The 14,212-nt window shown below is 38.8% G+C and overlaps 1 protein-coding gene across 3 annotated transcripts in view; it reads right to left on the bottom strand.

Moving 5' to 3' along the window:
* The window catches only part of AKAP6 (A-kinase anchoring protein 6), a 487,918-nt gene that overhangs the window by 46,238 nt on the left and 427,468 nt on the right, over positions 1-14,212 (bottom strand). For all 3 annotated transcript variants that reach the window (XM_070427710.1, XM_070427731.1, XM_070427721.1), the window contains exon 12: positions 8,461-8,676. In XM_070427710.1, coding sequence (XP_070283811.1) covers positions 8,461-8,676 — 216 coding nt within the window. The remainder of the gene's footprint in view (positions 1-8,460; positions 8,677-14,212) is intronic.

Genomic DNA, 14,212 nt, shown 5'->3' with positions numbered 1-14,212 from the left:
CCTGTGATAACAAAATATTTAATCCATATTTTTCTAAAATATACTGGAAAATGAGATTACCTATTTTCAATATCTAACAGGCTTAATTTGCATTTACAAAAGTCCTGTTAATCTACCAAATTTTTAAAAAAGTGGTTGCAGATGCACCATTATTATCATTAAAGAAGGCTTCATCTTGGACAACTTAGGATATTGATTCAGGACACTGACTCTGGAGACGACTTGCTTAGGTGTGAATGGCAGATCAGTTACAAACTAACTGGGTAACTTTGGACTAGTCGTTGAAACTTTCCTTTGCTTCATTTTTTTTCTTCTTAAAATTGAGAGGAGAATACTACATATACCATGTGGTTGTTAGAAATCTTGCATGACTTAACATGCAAATCACTTAGGACAGTGCCTGATACATGTTAGTGTTATGTGTTAGCTATTACTACTAGTAGTAGTGGTAGTAGTATTTCCTTCACAAAGGAAAGCCCATTTTTATCCCAAGGCAAGGTTACTCACTGCCAGGTTTCAGGATAATCTATCAACCCATTCAAAATTAAGTAAAATTCTGTATATGTTCATGTCTTTTTAAAACAGTTTTACTGATATATAATTGGCATAAAATAAACTTCACAACTTAAAATGTACAATTTTAGGTACATTGACATATGAATACACTCACAAAAACATCACTATAATCAAGATAATGAATCTATAATAATAAAAGCATAGTATGCTAATTAGACCAGACAGCCAAACGTCCCTCTGGACATCCTTTGCGACAAAACCACGGTGGCTGCTAGGGCCGAGGGCAGGCAGCCGTAGCGACTGGTAGCACCAGCGCGGTGGGGTGATAGGAGCAGTGCCTTCCCCTGATTGGCCCGGTCAACTCCCACAGAGGGAGGACAGACTACAGGGAGCGGGATACACATATACACATATACATATATATACACTAATAAACGACAAACATGCAAATTGACCGTACCTTCATTATGCCTTAAGCCACACCCACCAGCCATTCTGAGCAACTGTATGCAAATTAACCCAACCAAGATGGCGGCCGGCGGCCACACAGCTGGAGCAACCAGGAGGTTTGGTTGCCCCAATGATGGAGGAAGCCAAGCTTCCCGCCTGCCATGGCCTGGGTCTGAGCTCCACTCAAAGCAACAAAGTTTCAATTATAGAAGGTAAATAAACCCCAGATACCTGCTTTCAGCTGGCTGTGGCCATGGAGCTGGAGCAAGTAGGAGGCTGGGTTGCCCCTGGCCATGGAGGAAGCCAAGCTTCCCTCCCACCTGCCCTGGCCAGCTCTGAGCTCCTCTCAAGGCTACAAAGTTTCAATTATAGAAGGTAAATAAATCCCAGAATAAAAAATAAAAGAAAAAATGGTGAGGCTGGGAGCTTCCATCGATGGGGGGGCTTGACCAGCCTGAAAACAGCCCTCAGCCCCTCACCCAGACTGGCCAGGCAACCCAGTGGGGACCCCCACCCTGAAGGGGGTGTGACCAGCCTTCAAACACCCATCAGCCCCTCACCAAGGCTGGCCTGGCACCCCAGCGGGACCCCCCACCCTGATATGGGACACCCTTCAGGGCAAACCAGCTGGCCCCCACCCATGCACCAGGCCTCTATCCTATATAATAAAATGGTAATATGCAAATTGACCCTAACAGCAGAACGACTGGGAATGACTGGTCACTATCACACACACTGACCACCAGGGGGAAGACGCTCAATGCAGGAGATGCCCCCTGGTGGTCAGTGCACTCCCACAGGGGGAGCTCTGCTTAGCCACAAGCCAGGCTGACGGCTGCCAGTACAGCGGTGGTGGTGGGAGCCTCTCCCGCCTCCTCAGCAACACTAAGGATGTCCCACTGCAGCTTAGGCCTGCTCCCTGCTGACAAGTGGACATCCCCCAGGGCTCCCGAGCTGCCAGAGGGATGTCTGTCTGCCAGCTTAGGCCCAATCCCCTGGGGAGTGGGCCTAAGCCAGCAGGTGGTCATCCCCCGAGGGGTCCCAGACTGCGAGAGGTCACAGGACAGGCTGAGGGACCCCCACTCCCCAGTGCACAAATTTTTGTGCACCAGGCCTCTAGTATATATATATATATATATATATATATATATATATATATCCCCAAAAATCTTCCTCCTTACCCTTTATAATCCCTCTGATGGTCACAAAGATTTCACCCTATAAATCTTTTCTAAATGGTTTTTACATTTTACATTTAGGTCTATGATCCATTTTGACTCCTTTTTGTATATCCTGCAATATATACCTCAATTTCATATTTGTGCATATGGATATTCATTTGTTCTAGGATCATTTGTTGAAAGATTATCCTTGGTATTGCCTTTGCACTTTTATCAAAATCAATGGGCCATTTATGTGCAGCTCTATTTCTGAAATAGCTATCTTATTCTATTGATATATTTTTGGCCTTCATACTAATGTCATACTCTCTTGATATCTATACCTTCATTATAAGTCTTGAAATCAGTAGCTGTAAGTCCTCCAACTTTATTCATCTTTTAAAAATTATTTTGGCTATTCTAGCTCCTTTGCATTTCCATATGAATTTTATTTAAAATCAGCTTATAAATTTGTACTAAAAACATTACTGAGATTTTCATTTGGATTACATTAACTCTATAGATAAATCTGGGAAGAATTGATATCTTAACAATACTGTGTCTTCTGATCTATGAACACAATATAGTTCATCACTCATTTAATTATTTAGTTTCTCTCAGCAATATTTTGTAGTTTTCAGAGCATATGTCATACATATTTTTATTAAATATATCCCTAAGCATTTCATGTTTTTGCCACTATTATAAATGATTTTAATTTTTATTTCAATTTCTGATTGTTCATTGATAGTACATAAAAACACAATTGGTGTCTGTATATTGATCTTGTATCCTATAGCCTTGTTAAATTCCCTTTTTTAGTTATAGGATCCTCTTTGAAGATTATATAGCATTTTCTACATATATGATCATGGAGTCTATGAGTAAAGATAATTTTTTCCCTTAACTTCCAAGTGGCATGTCTTTAATTCCTTTTTCTTGCTTTATTGCACTGGTTAAAACTTCCAGTGCAATGTTAATAGAAATGGCAAAGAGACATCTTTGCCTTCTTTCTGATATTAGGAGAAAAGCAATGTCTTTAACAATATGTGTAATGTTAGCTGTGGATTATTTGTATGTGCCCTTTATTAAGTTGAGGAAGTTCTTATTTTATTCCTAGGTTTCTGAGTTTTTATCAGGAAAGGTGTTGGATTTTGACAAATGCGTTTTCTAAACCCACTGGGATAATCATATAGTTTTCCTTTCCTGTAAACATGATTAATTAATTACACTGACCTTTTGTTACAAATGTTAAACTAACTTTGCATTTTTTGGAAAACCTCATATGCTATAATATATATCTATCTAATAAAAGAATAATATGCAAATTAACCATCACTTCATGATAAAGATGGTGGCGCTCACAGCCAATTGGAGGGAATATGCAAATTGATGTGACAAGGCAAGCGGGGGAAGGCGGCTCTGGCCAGAGGGAGGGCGGAGAGGCAGCTCCGGGCCGGAGCGAAGGTGGTGCCAGCAGCCAGGGGAAGGAAGGCCTATTCTTGCACGAATCTTCATGCATCGGGCCTCTAGTATATATATATAATATGTTGCTAATATAATTTGATAAAATTTGTTAAGAATATTTTTATCTATATTCATGAGGGATACTGGTCTGTAGTTTTCTGAACAGTCTTGCTATAGGTATATCAATTTCATTGATCTTCTAAAAAAACAGCTTTTGTTTAATTGATTTTTCTGTTTTCAATTTCAATAATTTCTGTTCTGATCTTTATTATTCATAATATTTCCTTTTAATATTCACAGAATCTCTAGGGATGTCTGTCTCTTGTTTGTGTAACTGATCATTTGTTTCAGAGAAAGAAATCAAAGGAACAAAGTTCAAGCTTATTTGCTCACAAAGAAATAAGGAAGGAGACTAGAAATTAAAACAATCAAACAAACAAACATGAGTCAAATTAAAATTAGAATTAAAGCTTAAAAAGTATAGACAGAGATCAGTTCTAAACAAAATAAAAGTAAATCTGAGCAAAGAGATCGAGTGTTGGAAGAACAAAGCATAGTGTCAATTATGCTGTTTCAAATCTTGATGATAAAGGAGAAAGATGCTTTTGGGCTTTGTCTGTTTTGATCTCCAGAATTTAATACAAGACCTCTTGCTTTCTTGCAATTTTTAGAGACAAGATAAATATATTCATTATTTACCCAGTTAGGAGTAATAAAGAAGGTTGTAATGAAAAGAATCCTATAACATAGTGAGAACCAGAGCCTCTACTTCTAACCTAACCCACATTTTTAGAACCACCTTATCCAATACCTCATACAGAATTTCCTTCAGAAATTACGTTTGAAGAACAGAGAGTATACCATGGGATACTTTACACCATATTTTAGAACTTGGAACAGTGTCACTATCAGAAAAGAAAGGTTAAAAGGCATCTTCATGGTGGTCTCATGAAAGTAAAATAGTCTTATAGAAACATAACACTGAAAGCCATTTTGTGAGAATATAAACATTGAGAATTAATGTAGATATAGTAACTCAAATCAAATACCAGTTTGAAACAAAATATATTAAATGAAAGCAAGTATTCATTCATTTAGCAAGTATCTATCAAATATCCATTACACGTAAGTACGTCCCTCGCCCTAGAAATATAGCAGTGCAAATCCCTGTGCACAAAAGGGGATGACATAGAGGTGGGACATATGATGAACAAACGAAAGACCACTTAGAAACATCTGTTTTTCTGGAAAGGCAGCCTCCCATATTGGTGAAATATGTGTCTGCCCATCAAAGCAACTTAGACTCATTAGACAACCAACAGAGATCAGAAGCAAGCAAGAAATATTTCCAAATTAATGAGGTACACTATGCTCATTGTATTATTGCATTAGTGCCACTCTCTACTCTTCTATTTCTTTCTCGACAGTGATTCCTTTTTCAACACTGTTTACAGTGGACCTCATTTGCTATCTTCATCTTTCCAAACAATCTACACATTCAGCAGCCAACGCAAAGAACGGGGAGACTTTTATCTATCTGCAATTTACATCTACTCCTATGTAGTAGCTTGAACCTCTAAGACAGGGGTCCTCAAACTATGGCCCGTGGGCCACACACAAATACAAATATTGTATTTGTTCCCATTTTGTTTTTTTACTTCAAAATAAGATATGTGCAGTGTGCATAGGAATTTGTTCATAGTTTTTTTTTAAACTATAGTCTGGCCCTCCAACTGTCTGAGGGACAGTGAACTGGCCCCCTGTTTAAAAAGTTTGAGGACCCCTACTCTAGGAAGCAGCCAGGGTTTCAAAGCAAAAGAAGTAGGATGAAAATCTCTACATCTAGTCTGAAGAGATCTAGTCCAGCATCCCTGATCATCTGATTTCAAGTAAATCCCCAAAGAAACCCACTTTTTGTTCTCCTCAAAGCAGTTGTAATGCTCCCAAAATGTCAGTTTCTCAAGGTGCAGTAGGTTTTTGTGTAAGTTTTATTATGGCCACTACCATGCTTAGAGACTTCAAACTATAGCATAAAAAATAACCTCTTCTGCCCTTCCAAACACATAAAGAAGATTCCAGGTAAATAGCTTCACAACAAACAGGTCATTTAAAAATAAAAGGCATCCAATTATATGGATTCTAATTACTGGTAATAACTTGGAAGTCTTAAGAAATTTAACAACTTCAGCTTAAAACAATTAAACTGAACTGTTGATAAAATCATCCCCTAGACTCAACATAGCTATAAATGCAAAAAGAGTGAGAAGGCTCGCCCAGCCAGCATGGCTCAGTGGTTGAGTGTTGACCTACGAACCAGGAAGTCACAGTTCGATTCCTGGTGGGGGGCATGCAGGAGGTGGCCAATCAATGATTCTCTGTCATCATTGATGTTTCTATCTCCCTGCCCCTCTCCCTTCTTTTCTGAAATATCCTATCTAAAAAAAAAAAAGAAAAAAGGAGTAATATGCAAATTAACCATCACTCCCTCACTCCGTCACTCCATCACAAAGATGGTGACGGCCAAGGAGCTGGAGTGAGCAGGAGGCGTGAGTTGCCCCGGCGATGGAGGAAGCCAAGCTTCCTGCCTTCTCTGGCCTACCTGAGCTCTGCTCAAGGCTACAAAGTTTCAATTATAGAAGATAAATAAATCCCAGATACCTGCTTCCAGCTCACAGGCGTGGCCAGCCTGAAAACAGCCATCAGCTACTCACCAAGGCTGGCCAGGCACCCCAGTAGGGACTCCCACCCTGAAGGGGGTGATCAGCCTGCAAACAGCCCTCAGCCCCTCACCGAGGCTGGCCACACCCCCATGGGGTGAGGGTCCCCAATGGGGGGCTTGACCAGCCTGAAAATGGCCCTCAGCCCCTCACCCAGGCTGGCCAGGAACCACAGTGGGACCCCCACACTGATCCAGGACACCCTTCAGGGCAAACCAGCCAGCCCCCACCCATGTACCAGGCCTCTATCCTATATAATAAAATGGTAATTTTCAAATTGACCCTAACAGCAGAACAACTGGGAATGACTGATCACTATGACACACACTGACCACCAGGGGGTAGACGCTCAATGCAGGAGATGCCCCCTGGTGGTCAGTGTGCTCCCACAGGGGGAACTCTGCTCAGCCACAAGCCAGGCCGACAGCTGCCAGCACAGCGGTGGTGGCGGGAGCCTCTCCCACCTCTTCAGCAGTGCTAAGGATGTCCAACTGAAGCTTAGGCCTGCTCCCCACTGGCAAGTGAACATCCCCCAAGGGCTCCCGGGCTGCCAGAGGGATGTCTGTCTGCCAGCTTAGGCCCAATCCCCTGGGAAGCAGGCCTAAGCCAGCAGGTAGACATCCCCCGAGGGGTCCTGGACTGCGAGAGGGCACAGGCCGGGCTGAGGGACCTCCCCTGAGTGCACAAACTTTTGTGCACTGGGCCTCTAGTACTTTATAAATATATTTTTTTTAAAAAAAGAGCGAGAAGGCTTACTGATTCATTGTCTCTTCTGTTCCCAGTCCCCAATGCCAGAGACATCAGACTATAAATTAAGACTTTGTTGAAATTATAATTCATAGGAGAGGCATTTTTCAGAAAAGATTATTACATTTGATTTTCAATTTTGAATACTGAACTTTCCAAACACATAGAACTGATGATATACACATTCAAGAAACACCTTCCATTCTATCATTCTATGTATGCATGTATATTTGTATTTCATGTACATAGGCCAAACATAACAATTGGGTCTTCAAGTAATAGATATTGACTTCAAGGTCATTTGGGGAATGCAATCTTTTTATCACAAAACCCTTTACCTTAAGGATATAAAGGTTTTCTGGACAAGTACATATTCTATATTGTAATAAAACAATTCTAGTTATATATATTTTCTTCATCTAGCAACAGCTTGAATCATAGCAAATTTGGAAAATTCTTAAAATTTTCCTTACCATAAGCACTGCATGAAAACTCTTAAGAGGAAACATGCTACTTCTCAGCAACACAACTCTATTGGGAGAAGCTCCAAGCAGGAACAATGGAGATTGTTGTACAAATATTAACATATCACATAAAAAAAAGGTAGACAGTACATGTTATTACATGGCCTTATCTGCAGAACATACACATTGCTCCATATGCTCTGAGAATGGTAAGCCACCTTTTAGGAAAATTTTCACGTGTATTTTATGACCCTATATAATAAAAGCCTAATATGTTAAGTGTTCAGTTGTCCAGTCATCTGTTCAACCAATCAAAGTATAATATGCTAATGATATGCTAAGGTCACTCAACCACTCACTATGATGTGCACTGACCACCAGGGGGCAGACTCTCCAACTGGTAGATTAGCTTGCTACTAGGGTCCGGCCTATTCGGACTGAGAGAGATGGGTGGAACACGCCCTGGAGCCCTCCATTGATCCCTCCCTGGCCCCGATTGTGCACCGGTGGGTCCCTCGGCCTGGCCTGCCCCTCAGAGACCCCTCTCACAATCAGGGACCCCTCAGAGGATGTTGGAGAGCTGGTTTCGGCCTGATCCCACAGGCCAGGCTGAGAGAACCCACTGGTGCACAAATTCGTGCACCGGGCCTCTAGTTAAGTAATATTGTTGGTGAAGAAATGATGAAAAGATTTGATGGCTTTGTTTGGTAAGGTTAAGCAAAACATCCATGTGATTTTAAAAAAAATACCACAAGATACACTAAAATGCATCTTATTAGTAGGTGAATAAATCTGTGTTATGATAAATGGAGTTTACTTTAGTGGTTGGAGATAGCTATCCCTTTAATTAGCAAAATGAACACATATTCTAAGCCCTGAAAGAATATTTTCTGAGAAAAATGAGAGATCATTATATTTAAAAAAAAAAAATTCACTCACCGACTCCGTTCCCATCTTCTTTTGTAGCCGTGTTTGCCACTGGACGGCTTGCATAACGATGGCTTCCCACCTTCTCTCGAGATTCACGATGATCAGCTGCATGGGCTGGTGGTCCGCGCTCAGGTTGCAGGTCTCCCCACCATCCAGAAGGTGCTGGCATAACCGCAGGATGGAGGCCACTCCACGCCGCCGCTGCTTGATTTCACCACAGAGCGACTGCAACACAGAGGGGGCCGAGCCATGAGTGCTCACAGGGCAGAGTCTTCTAAGACATGAAACCCACTCTTACACCATCATTGTAGTGATATGCTTAGCTATGAACAAGTGAACAAGAAGGACTCTGGAGTCGCTTTTAGATGGAGGTCTCTTATAGACAGTCAACTAATGCCAAGCAATTTAGCTGCATCGAAATCCCCTTCCCTTTTTTACTGATTTCTTCATCTAAAATGTTGGGTCCCACCTTAACAGCTAGGTGATTTATAATTTAATAAAATAAATCATTGGGTTAGATGATTGCCAAACAGATTAAATGTTTTGATTCAAAGTCCCAGGAAACACAAAATCAGAAGTTCTCCAAATAGAAAATTTTTTCCAAATTTACTCTCAGATATTTTTGGGGCCAAAAGTTTAGTTTCCTGCTGGCTGGGTATAAGTTAAATAAGATTTTAAAGAATTTTATATATATAACATCTATTATTTGACAAAAGAAGATAAGCAACATTGCTCTTCAGAAGCTTGACTAACAAAGCAGTAATGTTCTGAAAACAGAAATTAGAATACTGGATTATTACTGCACTATTTGTTGGCTCTGTTTCCTTTTAATAAATATTCACACTATTTAAGAAGGATATGCATGCATCAAAATAGCATTTTGCCCCCAGAAGCATTTGTATTGCTGTAGTGACCCTAAGCTGAACGATTCAAGCAAAATAGTGCATACATATGTCTAAAAATATTATATCTTTTTGTTGCCTACGGATAGTATATAAGTGATATTCTAATTCAAAGCCTTTAGGAGAAATGATGATTATATCAAACATTGCTGCATTACTAATCTCCTGCTACTGCCACAATCGGACTGTTCTAATAGTTAACAGATTGCTTATTAATCAACAAGGGTAAACAAGACAATGCAATTTCATTTAGTGTGAGACTTTTAATGCCTGAAAGTATTTGTGCTTAAAATGTTAATCTAGATAAGGCTTCATTAGAAGTCCTAAAATGATTCAGTGCGGCTCACTGAAATGTGCATAGAGTGGTAGTAGATCAGCAGGTGGACATTTCATACAGATGTTCCACTTATTGGTATAGTACATGCTATAGCCATTTAAATGACCCTAACTCAGTAATAGCTGGAATTCTATTATTTCTATAATGAGAGAACCCTGTACCCTTAATATTTCTGAATTTTAAATGAGGTGAGTGACAATTTCTCAAACCTCTATTTATGGCAAAATATGACTAGGAATTTTATTATTCAATTTATACCAATGTGGCATTTTTAGTTATGTTTCCTGAACTTACCCTTATTTCTTTTCCTAGGGTTCATTACTATTTTCCTATATAACTCCTGACAGTAACCACAGGGTCTGACAAAATTCTTTACTGATGCTATTCATTAGCTCAATGCTGAATGAGGAGAAACCTCCAGACATTCAACATAAACCTAAGGTCTACTAAAGCAACAGGCATTGCTTCCATAGCTCCAATCCTGCTAATTGTCCCACCCCCACACATATTCTCTCTCTCTCTTTCTCTATCTCTCTCTCAACTGTTTTAAAAATTGTTCATATTCAATATTTGATTTTTGGGTCTTCACAATTGTAAATTTTTTTCTTTAAATATCCGAAGAACGCCAAAACCGGTTTGGCTCAGTGGATAGAGCGTCGGCCTGCGGACTGAAGGGTCCCGGGTTCGATTCTGGTCAAGGGCATGTGCCTGGGTTGCGGGCACATCCGCCGTGGGAGATGTGCAGGAGGCAGCTGGTAGATGTTTCTCTCCCATTGATGTTTCTAACTATCTATCTCTCTCCCTTCCTCTCTGTAAAAAATCAATAAAATATATTTAAAAAAAAAATATCCGAAGAACTTAGTCTATATTCTAAATAAAAAATTTATCTTATATGCACACTTGAGGAGTCATAGTACTATAAAAAGGAGGGTTAAATTGGGAATTTTACTTGACCAATGTATTTTTCAGTACTTTTTATATCTAGGAGATATAATTGATAAAATACATTCTTTTACATAAATGGGTTACCGTGACAACCATTAAAATATACGTATTTATTTATAATCACAAACACATACTAAATGAAATCAGTGCATTCTCTAGCAGTGTTTCTTAGACTCTGTAGTATATATTCTTTCCATGATAAACTATGCATAGAGAAATGTGAAATATAACTACATAGGAACAAATGATTATAACCCTTTTTGTCTTCCATTTTCAGGGAAATGTACTTTTAAACAGAAACCCAAACTAAGCAATCTAGTTAAGGCACAGAAATAAGACAAATGTACTAGTATTCCTGTCTCCCAGACCTCCTCAAATGTATATTGCACCTTCCATCAGCTAGGCACTGTTTCAGGCACACAGGCTTCAAAAAGAAGCAGGTTACTGCTCCTTCTCTCCAGGAGCTGAGAGTCTACTAGAGGTGGACTATACAAATAAGAACAATAGCTGGAAGCTTTTTTATGACTGCTTCAATTTCTTCCATAGTTATCGGCCTATTGAGATTTTTAGAATCTTCCTGATTGAGTTTGGAAGGTTGTATTTTTCTAGAAATATGTCCATTTCCTCCAGGTTGTCTAGTTTGTTGGAATAGAGTTGTTCATAGTATATTTTTTAACTTTTTAAACAATCCTTTGTATTTCTGTGGGGTCTGGTGTTATTTCACCTCTTTCATTTCTGACTTTGTTTATTTGGGTCCTCTCTCTTTGCTTCTTGGTGAGTGAGCCTGGCTAGAGGTTCATCAATCTTGTTTATCCTTTCAAAGAACCAGCTCTTGGTTTCATTGATATTTTTTATTAGTTTTTTTTTTTTTTTGTCTCTATGTCATTCATTTCTGCTCTGATCTTTATTATCTCCTTTCTTCTGATCACTCTGGGCTTTTCTTGTTGCTCTCTTTCTAATTCTTTGAGTTGTAGAGTTAGATGATTTATTGCCATTTTTTCTTTTTTCTTTTTTTTTTTTATTTTGAGGTAGGCCTGTAGAGCTATAAACTTCCCTCTTAGGACTGCTTTCATTGTGTCTCATAGATTTTGGATTGTTGTGTTTTTATTGTCATTCATTTCCAGGATATTTTAAATTTCTTCTTTGATCTCTTTTAGTAACCCAATCATTGTTTAATAGCATGCTATTCAGCTTCCAAGTGTTTGAATTTTTTGGATTGTTTTTATTGTAGTTTATTTCTAATATTATGCCATTGTTGTCTGAGAAAATTCTTGATATGATTTAAATCTTGAATTTGGGGAGACTTTGCTTGTGACCCATTATGTGGTCTATTTTTGAAAATGTCCCATGTGCACTTGATAAGAACGTATATTCCATGGTTTTGGGGTGAAATGCTCTGAAGATGTCAATTAAATCCATCTGATCTAGTGAGTCATTTAGGATTGCTGTTTCTTTGCTGATTTTTTGTCTAGAGGATTTATCCAGTGATGTCAATGGTATAGTAAGTCCCCTACTATGATTGTAAAACCTATCCTCCTCATACAATTCCAAAAAAATTCAAGAGGAAGGACCACTTCCAAGCTCATTCTATGAAGCCAGCATCACCCTAATACCAAAACCAGATAAAGACAATACAATGAAAGGGAATTACAGGTCAATATCCCTCATGAACATAGATGCCAAAATCCTCAACAAAATCCAACAAAATCCCAGCAGTACATCAGAAAGATCATACACCATGACTAAGTGGGATTTATCCCAGGGATGCAAGGATGGTACAATGTCCACAAATCAATAAACGTGATATATCACATAAACAAATTGAGAGATAAAAAATCACATAGTCATATCAATTGATGCAGAAAAAGTATTTGACAAAATCCAACACCCTTTCTTGATAAAAACTCTCAGCAAGGTAGGAATAGAAGGATCATACCTCAACATAATAAAAGCCATATATGACAAACCCACAGCCAACATCATACTCAATGGACTAAAACTAAAATCATTTCCCCTAAGAACAGGAACAAGACAGGGATGTCCACTTTCACCACTCCTGTTTGACATAATACTGGAAGTATTAGCCATTGCAATTAGACAAGAAGAAGAAATAAAAGGCATCCAAATTGGAAAAGAAGAAGTAAAACTGTCCTTATTTGCAGATGACATGATATTATACTTAAAAAACCCTAAAGACTCCATCAAAAAACTATTAGATTTAGTAAATGAATTTGGCAATGTAGCAGGATACAAAATTAATGCCAAGAAATCTATGGCATTTCTATACACCAAAAATGAACTTACAGAAAGAGAGACTAAAAAAGCAATCCCATTTACCATCGCACCAAAAAAATTAAGATACCTAGGAATAAACTTAACTAAGGAGGTAAAAGACCTATATGTGGAAAACTACAGGACACTGAAAAAAGAGATAGAGGAAGACATATACAGATGGAAGAACATACTGTGTTCATGGATTGATAGAATCAACATCATCAAAATGTCCATACTACCCAAAGCAATCTATCGATTCAATGCAATCCCCATTAAAATACCAACGGCATATTTCACAGACCTAGAATGAACTTGCCAAAAATTCATCTGGAATAAAAAGAAACCCCGAATAGCTGCAGCAATCCTGAGAAAGAAGAACAAAGTAGGTGGGATCTCAATACCAGATATCAAGCTGCATTACAAAGCCACTGTTCTCAAAACTGCCTGGTACTGGCACAAGAACAGATATATAGATCAACGGAATACAATGGAGAACCCAGGAATTTACCCAAACCACTATGCTCAATTAATATTAGACAAAGGAGGCATGAACATACAATGGAGTCAAGACAGTCTCTTCAATAAATGGTGCTGGGAAAATTGAACAAATACATGCAAAGAAAATGAAACTAGACCACCAACTTACACCATACACAAAAATAAACTCAAAATGGAAAAAAGACTTAAACCTAAGATGGGAAACCATAAAAATACTAGAGGAATCCACAGGCAGCAAAATCTCAGAGAGATGCCGAAGCAATTTCTTCACTGATACTGCTCCTAGAGGAATGGAAACTAAAGAGAAAATAAACAAATTGGACTACATCAAAATAAAAAGCTTTTGCACAGCAAAAGAAACCATCAACAAAACAACAAGAAAGCCCACTGCATGAGAGAACATATTTGCCAATGTTATCACTGATAAAGGTTTAATCTCCAACATTTACAGGGAACTCATACAACTTAACAAAAGGAAGATAAACAATCCAATAAAAAAAATGGGCAATGGACCTAAATAGATATTTTTCTAAAGAAGACAGAAGGAAGGCCAAGAGACATATGAAAATATGCTCAGTCACTAATCATCCGAGAGATGCAAATCAAAACAACAATGAGGTACCATCTCACACCTGTCAGAATGGCTATCATCAACAAATCAACAAACGACAAGTGCTAGTGAGGATGTGGAGAAAAAGGAACCCTTGTGCACTGCTGGTGGAAATGCAGACTGGTCCAACCACTGTGGAGAACAGTGTGAAGTTTCCTCAAAAAACTCAAAATGGAACTGCCATTTGACCCAGTG

The sequence above is a fragment of the Myotis yumanensis genome, unplaced genomic scaffold (assembly GCF_028538775.1).
Source record: "Myotis yumanensis isolate MYYU_CA2020_CCGP unplaced genomic scaffold, mMyoYum1.0.hap1 SCAF_1, whole genome shotgun sequence".
Classification (NCBI taxonomy): domain Eukaryota; kingdom Metazoa; phylum Chordata; class Mammalia; order Chiroptera; family Vespertilionidae; genus Myotis; species Myotis yumanensis.
Note: the sequence above shows the minus strand (reverse complement) of the source record. Positions and strands in the feature narration are given on the sequence as shown.